Source organism: Lingula anatina, chromosome 2 (genome assembly GCF_051362555.1).
Source record: "Lingula anatina isolate TDL-2025a chromosome 2, LinAna3.0, whole genome shotgun sequence".
Lineage (NCBI taxonomy): Eukaryota > Metazoa > Brachiopoda > Lingulata > Lingulida > Lingulidae > Lingula > Lingula anatina.
In genome coordinates, this window is record NC_141768.1 from 13,443,689 (window position 1) to 13,458,992 (window position 15,304).

The following is a 15,304-nucleotide window of genomic DNA, read 5'->3' on the forward strand; positions in this document are numbered from 1 at the left end:
CAGACAAAATTAGTTCTTACTACTTAACTTCCACATTACTGTAAGTGCCTCTCTAGCACCATTTACTTTAATTTAAATTAATCACAAGTCAGGTTCTATTATATTATGTGGAATTAATATGGCATAATATGGTACTCACCTACACTGGATTCCATATCAACTCTAGAACTCTGGGATTCCTGCATTGCATCTGCCATCATTGTGTTCATCTTCTCAAGGTGAGACTGACTCAACTGGGACATAGGTTGAAGTTGAGCAGTACTCTGTAAAGAAAATGTCATGCATGCAGGAGGATATTTTACATTCCACTATTAAATGTGATAGATATAGATACAATTCTATCCAAGTAACATTTACACTCACACATACCTCAAATTCCCATGAGTTAAAACTGTTGCAGAAAGAGTGCCTTGAATTACCCATTATAATTCTATCTTTACCTCATTCAAATTGATCATGTGTATACTTTTTCAGCTTATTCTATAGATTTCAATTTTGTAACACCAGGATGTAATGACAAATCATTAATTCCATCAATTATCTTTATTTGCATCCCATAACTGACCGAATGTCCATCAGCTGCCTCCTCCTGAGCCATATCAGCACTGTCCAGCACCAGATCCCCATCCTCACTGAGGTATGAGATCATTTTCAGCAGTGCCCTGAAGCTGTCTGAACAGCTGCGTATGTGCAGCTTGTTACAGGAAGCCCTGAGGTCAGTCTTGGGGTACCTCTGGAAGAATGGAGAGACAAATGGAACAGGTGGATTCCAAAATGTTCTCTTCTTTAAAGTTTTTAACACAGAATAATGTATTTTCTAAAAATTCAGAATTTCTCCTTTATTAATTTTGCCTTAATTTCTTATTCAGCTGGTACTGGATTGGGGAATATGGCTGTGAATATCAACTGAAAATTAAATAAAATATGGATAATTCTTTAATATAAGTTTAACATGTGTAATTATATTTATTGTCTGAACTAAAATTAAGACTAAATGGTAAGAAATCCTTACCAAATCTTTTCCAGCAGTTGTGCGTAGAGCCAGCTCAAAGTTTCCAAGGTCCAAGACACAGACATAATCTGGACAGGATTAAAGAACACATTAAGAAAGACTTCAGAAACAATTATACACATAAATTCTGTAACATTTCTAGCATGTCAAACACTGAAACTAAAATTTTACCTCTAATCTTGTGATTACAATGTAGTTGCTTGTGAACACACACACATATACACACACAACAAACAAATTAAAGGAGGGCCACTTGTAATGAATACACAACCTTTACTTCTACAAATCATCATAGTACGAGTCAACTTACTTTTCTTCAGATCAACTCTATTGGCATTGCACTTGTCCGATAAATATAAGGCTGCATCATCAACCAGAAACCTAACATGTTAAACAGTGTTAAACAATTATCGTCTTATACAAATACTTACTCGTCATCAACAAAAAATACTAACAATTTTGTCATCTTTAATACAATTCCTGACCGGTAATTTAATGAAGCATGAACGATATGCTCCTATTTAAAATCAGGAAGATAACACACAGGTTGCTTTGCATCATTCTTCTAAGAATACCAAACACTTATCCAAACATTTACCATTTAGGGTTTAAAAAGTATTATAGATGTACCTAAGTAAAGACATGCAAGAATCAGCTATAATGTTGCTGGAAACACTGAAGGATTCAACTGTCACCATGGCACGATATGGCAAGTACAGAGGCCTGAAAAATAACAATGAATTTGGAAACTATAAAGTATACCCCTTGAAAACATTTCTACTCATTTGTATCATATAATCATTTCTTCAAAATTGAACATCACAAGGTTCCTTGCCTTATCTTCTTAAACCTGTACAATAACTTAATATTCTCAACACATATTGATTACTGATTCCACAGAAAAAAGCTTTATAAATACAGCAAAGTAACTCAATGCATTGCAGCACATGTAATTTTTTGTATTGTAATGAATAGTCTGCGTTACAGTAGCTGTCAGTATAATTCCTGGTGGGATGCCACACTTCTAAGAATCAGACACCAGAAGTATACATTACTGTGCTATGCACCAAAGCTGTACCTGTAATCAATTGCACATCCTCGTAGATACACATGAAGCTCTGTGACAATGGTGGGTAATGTATACCCAAGCACAGGGTAGTCCTTCACATCCAGAAAATCCAATATCTGTCCAAACCACCCCTGACCTGTAGGGGCCATCCGGTGTTGTAAGGTTCCACCCTTGACCTCAAGAGCTACCAGAAAATTCTGGAACAGGGATCAAAGTACTGCAGCACTGGATACAGCACAGACAGTTTGAGATTTTACCTCCCTTGTGGAACATTTCTATAATGCAGCAATTGAGTACTTCATTCTTACCAACATCTTAGAAGAAATTTAATGTACAATATATCTGTTTGGCTAGTCTAGACTGAAATTACAATTGACCAAAGGGTTAAAAAATGATATAAGCCATACTTCTTACTTTAAAAAAATTTTGTACTCTACCTTTTGTGATGCCACCTTGTTAATCTTAACAGCTACAGACAGCATGTCTATACTGTCCTTTCCTTTGCCCACTTGGCCAGCCATGGTGGTGCAGGCTGCCCCATTCTCTGTGGGGTAGATAGTGGGGTGGAGATGCTGGGGGACTACCTTGTCAAGGGAGAGTTCATCTGCTGGTGGCCATTCCCTGGGGATGTCAGTGCAGCCTGGAGATAAACAATCAGATGTGTTCATATATAGAACTTACTTATTAATTTACAGGCAAATGGATTCATTCAGCCAGGGATCCTTATGTAACATGGTATAAAATTCATACAACTGTTTCTATAGTAAAGCCACAAGTTACCACATATTTTGGATTTTTGATAATACTGAACTAAAAACATCCTTAATAACAGTAGAGAAATATTTTAATAAGTAAAATTTGGAGAAAACTTCATTCACCGAATAAACTTCTAATGGCTTGGCCCCAGGCTATTGAGTTATTCTTAACGCACATACCATTATGATAGACCTCTGCCCTATTGGAGGTAACATACAGGTATCTAAGGGAGGGGTCACCATTATAGTTGGTCACTGCAAACACTGACCCATCCTCTATGTCCAACAGTAGCTGACCATGCTTCTCAGGACAGATGCTGGCATCTTCTTTCTGAAAAATAAAATGCTAGGCATGTTTTTTTTTTTTTTTTTTTAATAAATTCACACTCCTTAATAATAGCAAACAAAAATACTTAAAGCAAAGTGAACTTAACTTTGAAGTAAAAGATCAATCATTATTCTTAGGCACAATTTTTAAATTTTAAATTGGTGTAAGTAAACTACAAACCAAGGCAATACTTACCTTGATGGGTACACAGGCAGTTAACCTGCCCTTAGATATGTTAAGTGTGAAGCAAATCTTGCTGGGAAGTTTCTTCTGCTCTTGGAGCTGTTTTCTTCTCTGTCTTACTTTTGGATCTGTCACAGAGTAAAATGTCCCACTTTCTTCAGAGTCAGAGTCAGAATCTGGGAAAATATCAAATCTCAAAGACATGTTTTATGAAGAAAACAGGTCATAAAATTCATCCTACAGAGATTTTTTTAATTACAAAAAGACGTCATTAAATCTAAGGAAAAATGAAATTGTCAATCATAACTGCCTTTGGAAAATTTGGGAAAATGCAAAAAAATAATTTTTAAACTGGTGGTTGACGTAACTTTTGAAGTCAAAGAGAACACAGACTTGCAAATGTCTCTGCTCATTTATTTGCTTTACACCCTCCTATGACCTCCTCATAAAATCAGTAACACACTTACATTTACATTGTATTTACGCTTCATTCAGTCTGGTATACCCCCCCCCCCCCAACACACACACAAACACGCCTTTCCCCAAATAACTCAGGCAGCTTACCATTGACAGCAGCAGACTTGCACATAATGAACTTGTCCCCAGTCATCTGGTTCAGCAGGTGGTCAGCCAGGTTAAGGCCTACACTTTGTTGACAAGAGTGACCTCCATAAATATCTGGTGGCTTCCATGTTGGTGGTGCTAGTGGTTCCCATAGCAACAGGTCACTGTTAAGCCTATGGAATAAAAGATTTTTTGATGAATTACCATTTTTTTAAAATAAGGTTGTGTTAAGTTAACACCTTATATCCATAAAGCTTTAGTCACATTTCAAGCAAAATGCAATTCAGTTTTAAGATATTTTGTAAAGAGACATTATTCAAACTAATTTGTATTTTAACAATTTAAAACTATGTCTTCCAATTTTTCTAAAAGTATTCATTATTAGGTATATCCCTCCAAGTCTGAGGAAAAAACACTAACCTGTTGTACAGCAGCTCAAAGAAGTTCTTGTCTGGCAGAATAATGCTGACCTGAGGCACGGTCAGTTCTACCTCCATTTCCACATTGCTGACAACCTTGTCACGGAAATGCTTCATCTCTGCAGCATCCCCTGGCATTACCATCTGAAAAAAATTAATTAATATGTTAACATTCAAAATTAACCATATATATATATATATAACTTTTAAAATTCTCAAATCAACCAAAAAATCTAAGATTATGTCACACAATCCAAAACATTCAAGTCTGAAATACATGCAATAAAGGAGTCATGCATTAATGCCTGTAGATGGTGTACAATATTTATTAAATTAATCCTGATAACAATATATCAAAATAAACAATGAGGAAATGATATAGTAAAAAAAAATATAGTTAAATATGTTCGTACTTGCAGGGGCTTGGGTTCTATATATTAAAGCTTTTATACGTGCAATACTAATGAAGTGACAAAAGGAAAGGGTCATCAAATCATTTAAAATCAGTTGGCTTGCTTGATATCTCCTATAATCATAACAAATTGTTATTGGTGCATTCTGAAAACAAAGCTAATTTTGTATTGTCAAAATCAAATCTTATTTGATTATCATTTCATATGTTGCAAAGCTGTCATTAGGAAGAGTGTATTCTGAAAAGAAGCAATAATAGACAGTGGGTATATGTTGACAGTGGGAATTCTTAAAGAGAAAAGAGATTCAAAGAACATACTTCGTTTGATTTGAGTAAAACTAATTTATCTATATTTTAAAAGGATTGGTGCAAAAATCAGGATCATACTGAGAATTGAACTTTGATATAATTCCCTGAAAGCAAGGAGAAATATTAAGCTGGATGTCAAAGATGCCAATGCCAGTTGCAAATTAAGCAGCAAGTCACAGAGCCAAGGCCACGATTACCTCTTCTGGGAGGGTGTGTGATTTGGTATCTACAAAATCATGATGCTTTCCCTTTGCATCATTGTTCTCACAATGCTCATCTTGTTTCTCAAACTAATGGAGAAAATGGGAGAGTGGCTCATAATATTATTCATTTAACAAGGCAATATGACAACTTAACTTACTTTTGTTTATAAGAATATAAAATGCAGAAACATTATTTTGAAATAAGCAGACATAGACATCATGCAAGACATCAAATAACAAAGTAACTTCATAGAACAGCACTATCCTAAAGTTTCACACCAACTACTTTCAGTAGCACATACCCCAGAGATTATTTCATTATTACAAAAAATACCAATATACAATACTACAGCCCTATTCTATCCCTCCTATAGGTTGTATCTTTCTAGTTCTATTAACTTTTGCATGCAAAACATACTTTTGACTGAAAATGAAAAATGTTTTTGATGAATCAGATCAAAAAAAAAAAAAAAAAAAAAAACTGTCACTGGTCAACCACAACATTTACAAGGATTGGAAATGTTAACAAATGGGCTTTAGAGAAACTTTCATGATGGAGGAGGACCAAGTTATACGTACCTCTTCACTCTCATACATGACCTTCTTGGCAGAGAAGGGGGTTGGCTCAGCCTTGGCAAAGCCACAGGCACCATTGAGGGAATCATAATGGTCCTCCACCATACTGGCCTCCATGCCTTGGACCTCTTCAAGAACGGAATGCACCTTGTGGTTGATTCTGATTAGCAGCCTAGAAAAGTTTTTAAAATACATAGTCAATTTATTTAAGTTTGTATTTGTAAGTTATGTGCATATCCTGCATAAATGCAATAAAATTCTGTTTCAATTATATCCATTTTTAAACTAAAAGTTAGAAATGAAAATGGTTTTACATAATTTTCCATCTTTTTTCTTATAATCTCCTCACTTTTTCAAATTGAAAATAAGTAAGAAATAGGTTGTCACATAACAGAGCATCTGTTTTCCTGATATCCCACTCATAAGCAGTTTCTGTTTTACCATTTATTAAAATCAATTGCTTTCACTTACTGTTTGGTTTGAATATTATTTAATAATAAGAGACCAATTTTATATAACAATGTGCATTATAAAAGAATAAGTAACTTAATAATAAATCAGCCTTTTTACTCCAACTCAAGCAGTGTGGTCTACTTTTTCCTCGCATATAGTTCAACTGCAACTCATGCCATAAGCCAGCTTATATTATATGATCACTATCTTTACAACTTGATTCCAATCAATTGTTTATTGTGTTTTATTACCAAAATGTATGTATATATAGTACACATAAGTATAAAATGCTACTACTTTTACAACAATTATGATACTGTACCTAGGCCAGTCTAATCTCATGTCTCTGTCTTGGTCACCACTGTGTTTGGCATACAGGAAAGACACTGGAGCTTTGTCAGAAGATTCTTGAAACAAACCTGGAAAGAAAAGTAATTTAACAACTTATCATATATAAATGATGAGAACCTTTGGAACATTGACATTTTAAGAGAATGATATATATATATATATGCTGATTTTTAACATTGGTATTAAGGTACTTCTTGCAAATCTAATAAAAATTCAGGCAAGAATTGAACTTCTGCACGAAGACTTCTATTAATGTTTTACAGATGATCCAAATTAATAACAATAATAAACTAAATAAACTAATTCTAATATCACATCAATTCAATCTTAATTAACCTACTATGAACTATAAAGAAAGTGTAAATGTTTTATTTATACCATGGACTTCTTCACATGTCAGCTCATACTCAGAGGTGGGTAGGGCCTTGTCCAACACTGTATGGAATGCTGCTTTCTGAAGCTTCACAGTGAGAACTTCCTTATGAAGACGTTGAAGCCACCATGGGTACTTCTCACTGCTCTGACGTAGATCAGGGATTGGAAACCTAAGGAATATCAAATAACCTTTAAGTGTCCTACATTTCTCTTAATAATGATCAACAAGAACACCTATAACAGTAAACTAGAAATATATCCAGGAAACACTTGGTGTATCATATTCAGGTTTAAAATAAGTTCTTATGTAATTATTTACAGATTGGATAGACTGAAAACCTGAAACTGCAACTTTCATCCAATATTGAACACAACTGAATATGCAATCAGATGACTTATATCAAAATACTTCATTATTGTTTCATACTCACCTAAGGTTGATTGTGGCACAATCACTTGTGACATGAAGATCTACTTTACTACCTGATGCAGCAACATTCTCATCCATAGCCTGATTGTACATCATTTGGCGTGTCTGAAAGTCAATCATCAAAAGGAAATAAATAAATAAATAAATAAATAACTAGTTTTCTAGATCAAACAAAAGTTCCTAATATTTAGAATTTTACACGGCGACTTCATTAAAAAATTTTGCACAATAATTAACAGTTAAAATACATTTGACAAAATATTTATATATTGTTTTACTCCAGATAAGCTGTTGTCTTTAACTTGCATTGGCAGGAGAAAATGAGAAATATGTAAAGTTTAAATAAAAATTTCCAGCTTATCAACAATTTAGTCACAACTGCACTTGGTTAAAGTAAATATATTCCAGTTCCACTCACTGTATTAATACTGCTTTGAATGGAGTACATCTGGGTTCCAGTGTCCTGGGGTTCTAAAGGCAGAGGATTTAGGAGTGCATTCAACCTGTCCACTATACTGATGTCCACCTCTGAAATGACCTGTCCTAGCTCTATGTGGACCTCAGTACCTGGGCTGAATGAGTGGGATGACTGTCTACGTGAAGACTGCAATGAAAAAATGGGAAGATAAATTGTTGTTTTATGTGCACATTTATTAATTGTCAATGACAGTCTGTGCCGTGTCTATAACTGAAAAAACTGCTTAATGACCAAAGTAATACAAAACCTTACAGAATATGAACCCTACAGATACTGGTGAAGTCTACTACTTCATTAAAAATATACACCATTCCTTATAACAGCAAATAAGATGAACTGAGCCTCTGGTAAAGTGTGAAAAGAGGAACCCAAAAAGTGGGCTATATGCTATGCACAATTCATACAATCGCATGAGCCATTTGTACAGAAAAATATTGATTTAATTTATATCTTAGGAGTAAGATTTAAATGTTAAAGAAACAATAAATAAAGGAAAACAAAAAATGAAATGCATTTTTTCTACCTGACAGGGTTTTTCCAAGGACTGTATTTTCATCTTAAAACAAGGTGTGCTGTAGACACTTGTGTACATCTGTCCTAATTTGCTGCTCTGATGACCACCTTCTTCATGAAATATGAGCAACTAAAGAAAAATGAAAAATAGCTTTGTAGAGCACTGTGCAATATGATAGATATCATAAATTACAATATAAATGTTATTTCAATTTATGGCAATAAAGCCATAAAAGGGTTTTAACTGTTGCCCTTGCACTCATGCTTCCAAGACATAAGTTAAAATATCACTATTAAACTTAATTTTAAACTTTGATACTGTAACATTGGGATACACAAAATAATCTGTTGAAAGACAATTCAACCACTGTTCTTTTTCTCTCTACATCAGAAAAATATAATCTCATTTCTATCAGGAGAGTTTGGTGTTTATCAATTTTAAACATAAACCAAACCCTTTGGGCTAGAGAATGCTGTAGGTCACAAACATACTGCAAATGTAAACTATAATAGGTCCAAGCACCAGTAAATGGAACACATTACAGATATGCTTCATGATGATGTAATATTCTGTATTAATTCAACAGGAAATTTGGCACATTCTTCCAAAATAATGACAATAAATAAATCAGGGAAAAATAATTTTGATAACAAGGTGTTAACAAAAAACTGAGAGCAAGGTACATATTAGCATTATTCTATATGAATCTGTACTTTGTATTCTACCTCAACCTAAGGAATGCAAGCCATTGTTGTAATCTCCATTGTTGCAAGGGATCTGTGGCGAAATACTTGCTCTGAAGCATTCAGCCAGTGCATATTAAATTTCGGCAAATAAAAGGTAGCCTTCATACAAAGGTGACTAAAGCTGTCAAAGGTGTCCATTACTAAGGAGTCAAACCACTTTCCTGTCACTCATATTCCTATTATGGTTAAAACTTGGTCACATGACTTGCCAAATAAAGATTTGGCGGATGTGACACCTTCCTTATATAGAAGGTAGGTGGGGCTATACAGGTAAAACAGAATATCACAGATACACAGGTGTAATAGATTAGTCAGTTCATTCCATGTCATCTGTGATTAAGCTACTGATGCACTTATCAGTGTGAGGATCAGCAAAAAGCATAATATTTCAAAATTCAGGACTGAGATACTTTCAAAATGGTAAGTAAATCTCAGCATTTAACCTCAAATGTAATTATTTTCAGTAGAATGGATTGGTAAGTTGTAATGTACTACAGTTATATGGGGACATGTTTACAGGTGCAAGCTTAATCGGAATTACTTTTTGAGATGACTTTATCAAAGGTACCAAAAAAGTAATTTGGTATGTACATGTAGTGAGCATTCAAATGGCACTCTCCAATCAATTTTTCAATTTCACAACAAAACACCATCAAAATTTAAGGCATTTTTTTGCCAGGTCAGTACCTCTCATTATGTTTGCCCTTGATCACAATTCACTTATATATATGCATCTTGTAGGCCCACAAACTTGTACATTAGTAGTATACAAATGACCTTTAAGTTTTCCTATGGAATTTGGTAAGTCTGGGCAAATGAAGTTTATAGCTATACTTGGAACATCTGTAACAGGTAAACACTCACAGCCTCATAAAAGCTTCAATTCTGTCATTATCTATACATTTTCAATGTGTCTTAACAATGACAACTTTATCCACCTCCCTCCAACCTGCCAAATTAAAAATGATGTTTTTATAAGACCAGTGGACTTAAACAATGACTTCTCCATAGTTCTTTTCCAACAAAGTGCTGCATACTTGATATAATGTATTTTTATATCTCCCACATTTATATGCAGCATGAGTAACCAGACCAGTGAAAAATTACCATAACAATGTCATCAGTGTACTTCAAAGAATCTGAAGCATTTAACTACCATTTCCCCACATAAAAAATTATTGACTCTTTTGAGTATTAAAGACACATCCATTTGCCTATGGACTTCATTATATAAATGAAAAAAGCAGAATTTCAGCTGTGTAAATCTGTTTCAGAAAAATTATGCAAAACACATTTTGACCTAAAAATTATGCTGAAAGCAATAAAAACATCTTGAACATTCAGACTTTATGCGACAAATCTGTCCTTGTTCATGGAATGTAGGACAAGTTGGTTTGACAACAAACAACCATCCTATTCAATTAAAACAATTTGAGACTGGGAAATGGTGTACAATATATGTCACTCTCTGTATATCTACGTCATCTCCTGACCAGTTATTTGTTCTTATTTTCAGATACCCAAACACAAACAAAAACCAACAACGACAAGTGCAAAAGCTATTCTGTCTCTCTGTCTGACTTTAACAGCAATATCCTTAACTGACAGTCAACTGTGCCCCCTTCCTCCTCCTTGTGGATGTGAAAGAGGAGAAAATGGAGCTGTAATTAACTGCAGATACTACAAACTTACAGCTTTGCCAGAAATAACACCGAGCAATGTCACATTCTATGAGCTTACCTTGGCTCATAACAACATTCATCTTTTAACACCAGGGATGTTTCAAGGACTTTCTATCCAAAGATTGGACCTCAGCAGCAATCCAATTGAGTACCTTGACAATAACACCTTTATTGGGCTGGAGTCTTCCCTAACTGAGCTCATTTTAGAGGTTCGTGAAGGAACACAAGTTCATATAAACATGGAAGCCATAACAAGTTTAACTAAATTGGAATATCTTTATCTGAAAGGATTTACAATGCCAGTATTACCAGATGCATTATTTCATGAACTGACAAATCTACGACAGCTTTACTTAGAGTCATGTGCTGTAAGACAAATATCAAGCAATACTTTCAGTGTTATAAACAACACTTTAGAGGAGCTTCATTTGATAAATAACAACATCACAGAAGTGCCAACAAGTGGGCTATCACTGTTGAAAAACCTCAAAATTCTTGATCTCTCCGGGAATATCATTCGGTCAATTAATACAGATTCTTTTCAAGGTCTTACAGCATTGGTAGACCTAGATCTATCCCATAATGCACTGCAGATTCTCCATTTGAATGCATTCAGGGGACTGGAGGTCAACTTGGAAAAACTTTCCCTACATCTCAACATCTTGATGGAGCTTCAACTCCCTGCAATATCAAAGTTATATAAACTCAAAAGTCTCAATCTTGCAAATAACCAGATTCAGACCATTCAAAATGGACTGTTCACAAATCTTACAAGATTGGAGTATCTTAACATACTTGGCAACCAGCTACGTGCAATTACCCCATATACATTCAATGGACTTCATACAAGACTAAAATCTCTCATTTTAGCAGAAAATAGGTTACGCTACATTGCAAATGAAACATTCCTATCCTTCAATTCACTTGAAGAGCTTTATCTGGACAATCAGCAGCTAGTGGGGCTATTCAATCCTCATACTTTCAATGGATTAGAGAAAAATCTGAAAGTTCTCAGTATTGACAATGTTGGATTCAGTTCTACAGCTTGGCTCAGTCTAAAGCCTCTCACAAAACTCAGGACACTTAATCTCTGTCACAATCAGGTCACCATCATTCCAAACTATTTCTTTGAAAATTTCACCCACCTCAATACTTTAAAACTATGTCACAATAGTATGTATACTCTGGCCCAGGCCACCCTATATGGCCTTCAAAGTACGCTACGTAGGCTTCTCCTTAATAATAACAATATAGTGTCTATGGACAGATGCACTTTTAATGAATTCCATTTTCTGGAGGAGGTGACACTGGGAGGTAACCCCCTGCAGTGTGACTGTAGACTGCAATGGTTAAAAGAATGGGTTAACAGGACATTCACACCTTTCTTACAGCAGGTGCTAATTGACTGGCGTTGTGACCAGCCTGAGGATGTTCAAGGAAAACTTTTCAGAATGATTCCTTGGGAGAACTTTACATGCGTTAGACAGCCTATCCCTCGGTCTTGTATTCCATATACTACAACAACAAGCACAACTACGACAACTCCAACAACAACTACTACTTCTACTACAACTATGACTTCTACTACGACTTCTACTACTACTACTACAACTATACCTAGCACCACAAGTCCAAGAACTAGAAGTACATCACCAACAACACATGCAGTGAATTCTACACCAAACACTGTCAACAGAACAACTACTCTACAACAGTACACTTCATCATCATTTACAGTAACACCCCAGAACACCAGTAGAACCCCAGTAAAAACAGCAACAACATTATCATCATCATTAGTTTCAATAAGTGAGTTGTCATCTCCCACCACCAGGTCCCCACCAACAGAACATTCTTCATCAGGAACAATCCCCGCCATAAGCAGCACTCCACAGAGTTCTGTAGTTCCAACACATGGCACCCATTACCTAGAGATCAGGCTCCTTAATGCTACAACATCCTCCTTGAAATTCTGGTGGAATCCTGACCACGATCATGACATAACAGGATACCAGATACAATATGACTACTTCACACAAGAAATGAATCACACAACACTGTCAGACCCCCTCCACTATACTGTGACAGTATATGAGATGAGGAGACTACAGGCTGGCACTAGCTACCGCATATGTATCATTATTCTTTTGGACAACAGAGAAATGGATAAAAGACCCGAGAACTGCTTTAATGCATCGACAAACGCAGTTCCAGCACCTGCTAATAATTCCAACCAATCACATCCCCCTGGTCCCATTTCTGCTGGTACTTTAGCTGGAGTGATCATTGGCGTTATTCTTGTGGTAGTAGCAGTTATAGCTGTGGCTGTAGTTGTAGTAGTGATCAGAAGACGAAAGTTAACAACAGAACCATACTATGCAAAACCATCAAAAGGGTTACCAAGCAATACCCTACCTACAACAAGCTATGACTCAAAACGTTACACCAAAAAGAAAAATCTCAATGGTGCTGCAAAAGCAAATAGTGGGGTATGTGAGACTAAGTTTAATGGAAAGGCTGACTTAGCAGCTGATAAAAATTCAGAAATTGAAGGTGCAACAGCCTTCCCATCTACAAGTGAAAAACTAAGTGATGAAAAAGCTGCAAGCATTGAAAATGAAGTGAATTCGGCTGAAAGATGGAGTGCTGCTAATGAACGATATAAAAAAATGCCTTTGCCTCCTAAACCAGAAGATGGATACTTAAACCCTAAAGACTGTATACCTGACAGTCCATCAGATCCTGCTGATGTGTACTGTGAAATAGGCTATATCTAATTTAATGCTTTGTACTTGAGATAAGTGCAAATTATTGTAGATTTTGTATATAAATCATTTCTGAATACTATTCATTTATCTGTTCTTTAAACACAACTTAAAAAATACAAATTAGTTATACTAATTAATTGAGAGACAAGATTTATTTTATCATAATAAAAAAATGACAAAAAATACTTTTTATATATTACTTGTATGTTTTGAACATTAACAAAACCACAACTAAAAAAACATCATTTTCTATATTTATCTAGCCCTCAATAAATTGCCAATCATTTAGTCTTCCAAAGCTCAAGTATGATGGAAATGACATGATGATGAGGCTAATCCAGTTCTGGCAAGGTTAGCCATCATAACCATTCTACCCAGCAACACTATTAACATCCAATAATTTCCCTAAATATCACTGTCACTGCAAGCTAACACAGGAAATAAAGTGTTGTTGTAGGTGTAATGTCCATGTTCAGCCTGTATCTTTAGGTTAATGGGAGAGTGTTCTTTAGACAAACAAATGATTAGTTATATCATAATTTTTTACTGCTGTAAGAGAAGAGTGTTGGGGTATCTAGGGTCATGTCTTAAAATACTTGGCCAAAACAATGACAATTTAGAGATAACAGTTATTTTTAGGCTAAAACAAAATGGAAAAAAAATATGGAGGGGTGTGTAAGACTAAATTTATAGAAAGGCTGACTCAGCACATAATAGAATTGGAAGTTGCAATAGCCCCATGTGATCTCCACTACAGGTAACTTTAGGGCTGTGAAATTCCAGAAGAATGACTCCAGTTAAAGAAAGAGTGAATAGTTTTCTCCATATCTTTGCATGAAACAATGTATCAAACATGCTCCTTTTTTTTTGCTTTGGTGTGACATACCTATAAGGCACACCACTCACTATCTTAGCTTACCAAACTGTATGGTGATAAACAATATCCTCTGATGACTGTTTTATTGATTCATATACTACTGTATTAAAAAGTAGTAAACTCCATGTTTTATGGCTTTCAAAGGATGGGGGCCTGCCAACAAGTAACTGCAGTGATACATTACAAAAAAAACATAAAACCCTGTAGCGTACTTGGTTTTGCTGCCTTTTATGTGCCAAAGTCTGTATTGCCCAAGGCTACAAAACCATACTGCTCTACAGGTAACTCAATTCCATACACTAGACATTCTGATTCCAAACTAATGCATTTCAAAATCATTGGTCTCATGAATCACCGCAAATCTATTAAGAGCTTTTCTTTATCATATACCTTTCTCATTTCAGTAATTTGATGACTTCATTTTTTTTTTCATTTCAAAAAAAAAAAAAAATAATAATAATAATAAATAATAATAATAATAATAAAAAGAACAACACTAGGCCACTGCCTTCACCAAAAAGGTGTGATATGCAAAAAGTAATATGTTACAGTGTGTCAACTGTGAATACAAACCTCACTATAGATTGGGGCCTTGGTCACATGTGACAGGAAACTAGATGTCCCTGAGCTGGTTCTCCTATCAAACAGGCACTCCACAACCTCCATGATGCCCAGTGAAATATCCAGAGACAAAGAACTCTTGCTGTTCAAGGATTTCTGCTGACAGTGAAGAGTCAAGGGTTTCCCAAGGCACCTTTCAAAATTAAAGTGTAAAAAGGAAAATCAAAGTGTTAAAAGTC

At 35.1% G+C, this 15,304-nt stretch overlaps 2 protein-coding genes across 5 annotated transcripts in view; one reads left to right on the plus strand and one right to left on the minus strand.

Moving 5' to 3' along the window:
* Positions 1-15,304, minus strand: part of LOC106155585 (autophagy-related protein 2 homolog B-like) — a 33,210-nt gene that overhangs the window by 9,323 nt on the left and 8,583 nt on the right. For 3 of the 4 annotated variants that reach the window (XM_087004544.1, XM_087004541.1, XM_087004543.1), the window contains exons 12-30: positions 15,078-15,258; positions 8,441-8,560; positions 7,858-8,043; positions 7,441-7,544; positions 7,013-7,179; positions 6,606-6,702; positions 5,834-6,002; positions 5,249-5,341; positions 4,332-4,474; positions 3,912-4,084; positions 3,360-3,523; positions 3,017-3,167; positions 2,519-2,721; positions 2,091-2,278; positions 1,643-1,735; positions 1,323-1,393; positions 1,013-1,080; positions 566-733; positions 140-263 (exon numbers count right to left, since the gene is read on the minus strand). In XM_087004544.1, the coding sequence (XP_086860670.1) occupies positions 140-263; positions 566-733; positions 1,013-1,080; positions 1,323-1,393; positions 1,643-1,735; positions 2,091-2,278; positions 2,519-2,721; positions 3,017-3,167; positions 3,360-3,523; positions 3,912-4,084; positions 4,332-4,474; positions 5,249-5,341; positions 5,834-6,002; positions 6,606-6,702; positions 7,013-7,179; positions 7,441-7,544; positions 7,858-8,043; positions 8,441-8,560; positions 15,078-15,258 (2,663 nt within the window). The remainder of the gene's footprint in view (positions 1-139; positions 264-565; positions 734-1,012; positions 1,081-1,322; positions 1,394-1,642; positions 1,736-2,090; positions 2,279-2,518; positions 2,722-3,016; positions 3,168-3,359; positions 3,524-3,911; positions 4,085-4,331; positions 4,475-5,248; positions 5,342-5,833; positions 6,003-6,605; positions 6,703-7,012; positions 7,180-7,440; positions 7,545-7,857; positions 8,044-8,440; positions 8,561-15,077; positions 15,259-15,304) is intronic. The other variant, XM_087004542.1, reaches the window with a different exon arrangement.
* On the plus strand, positions 9,437-13,706 carry LOC106155612 (uncharacterized). The gene is made up of 2 exons (XM_013530516.2): positions 9,437-9,597; positions 10,694-13,706. Exons 1-2 carry the CDS (start codon positions 9,595-9,597, stop codon positions 13,634-13,636), a joined length of 2,946 nt encoding a protein of 981 aa, XP_013385970.2. The 5' UTR covers positions 9,437-9,594; the 3' UTR covers positions 13,637-13,706.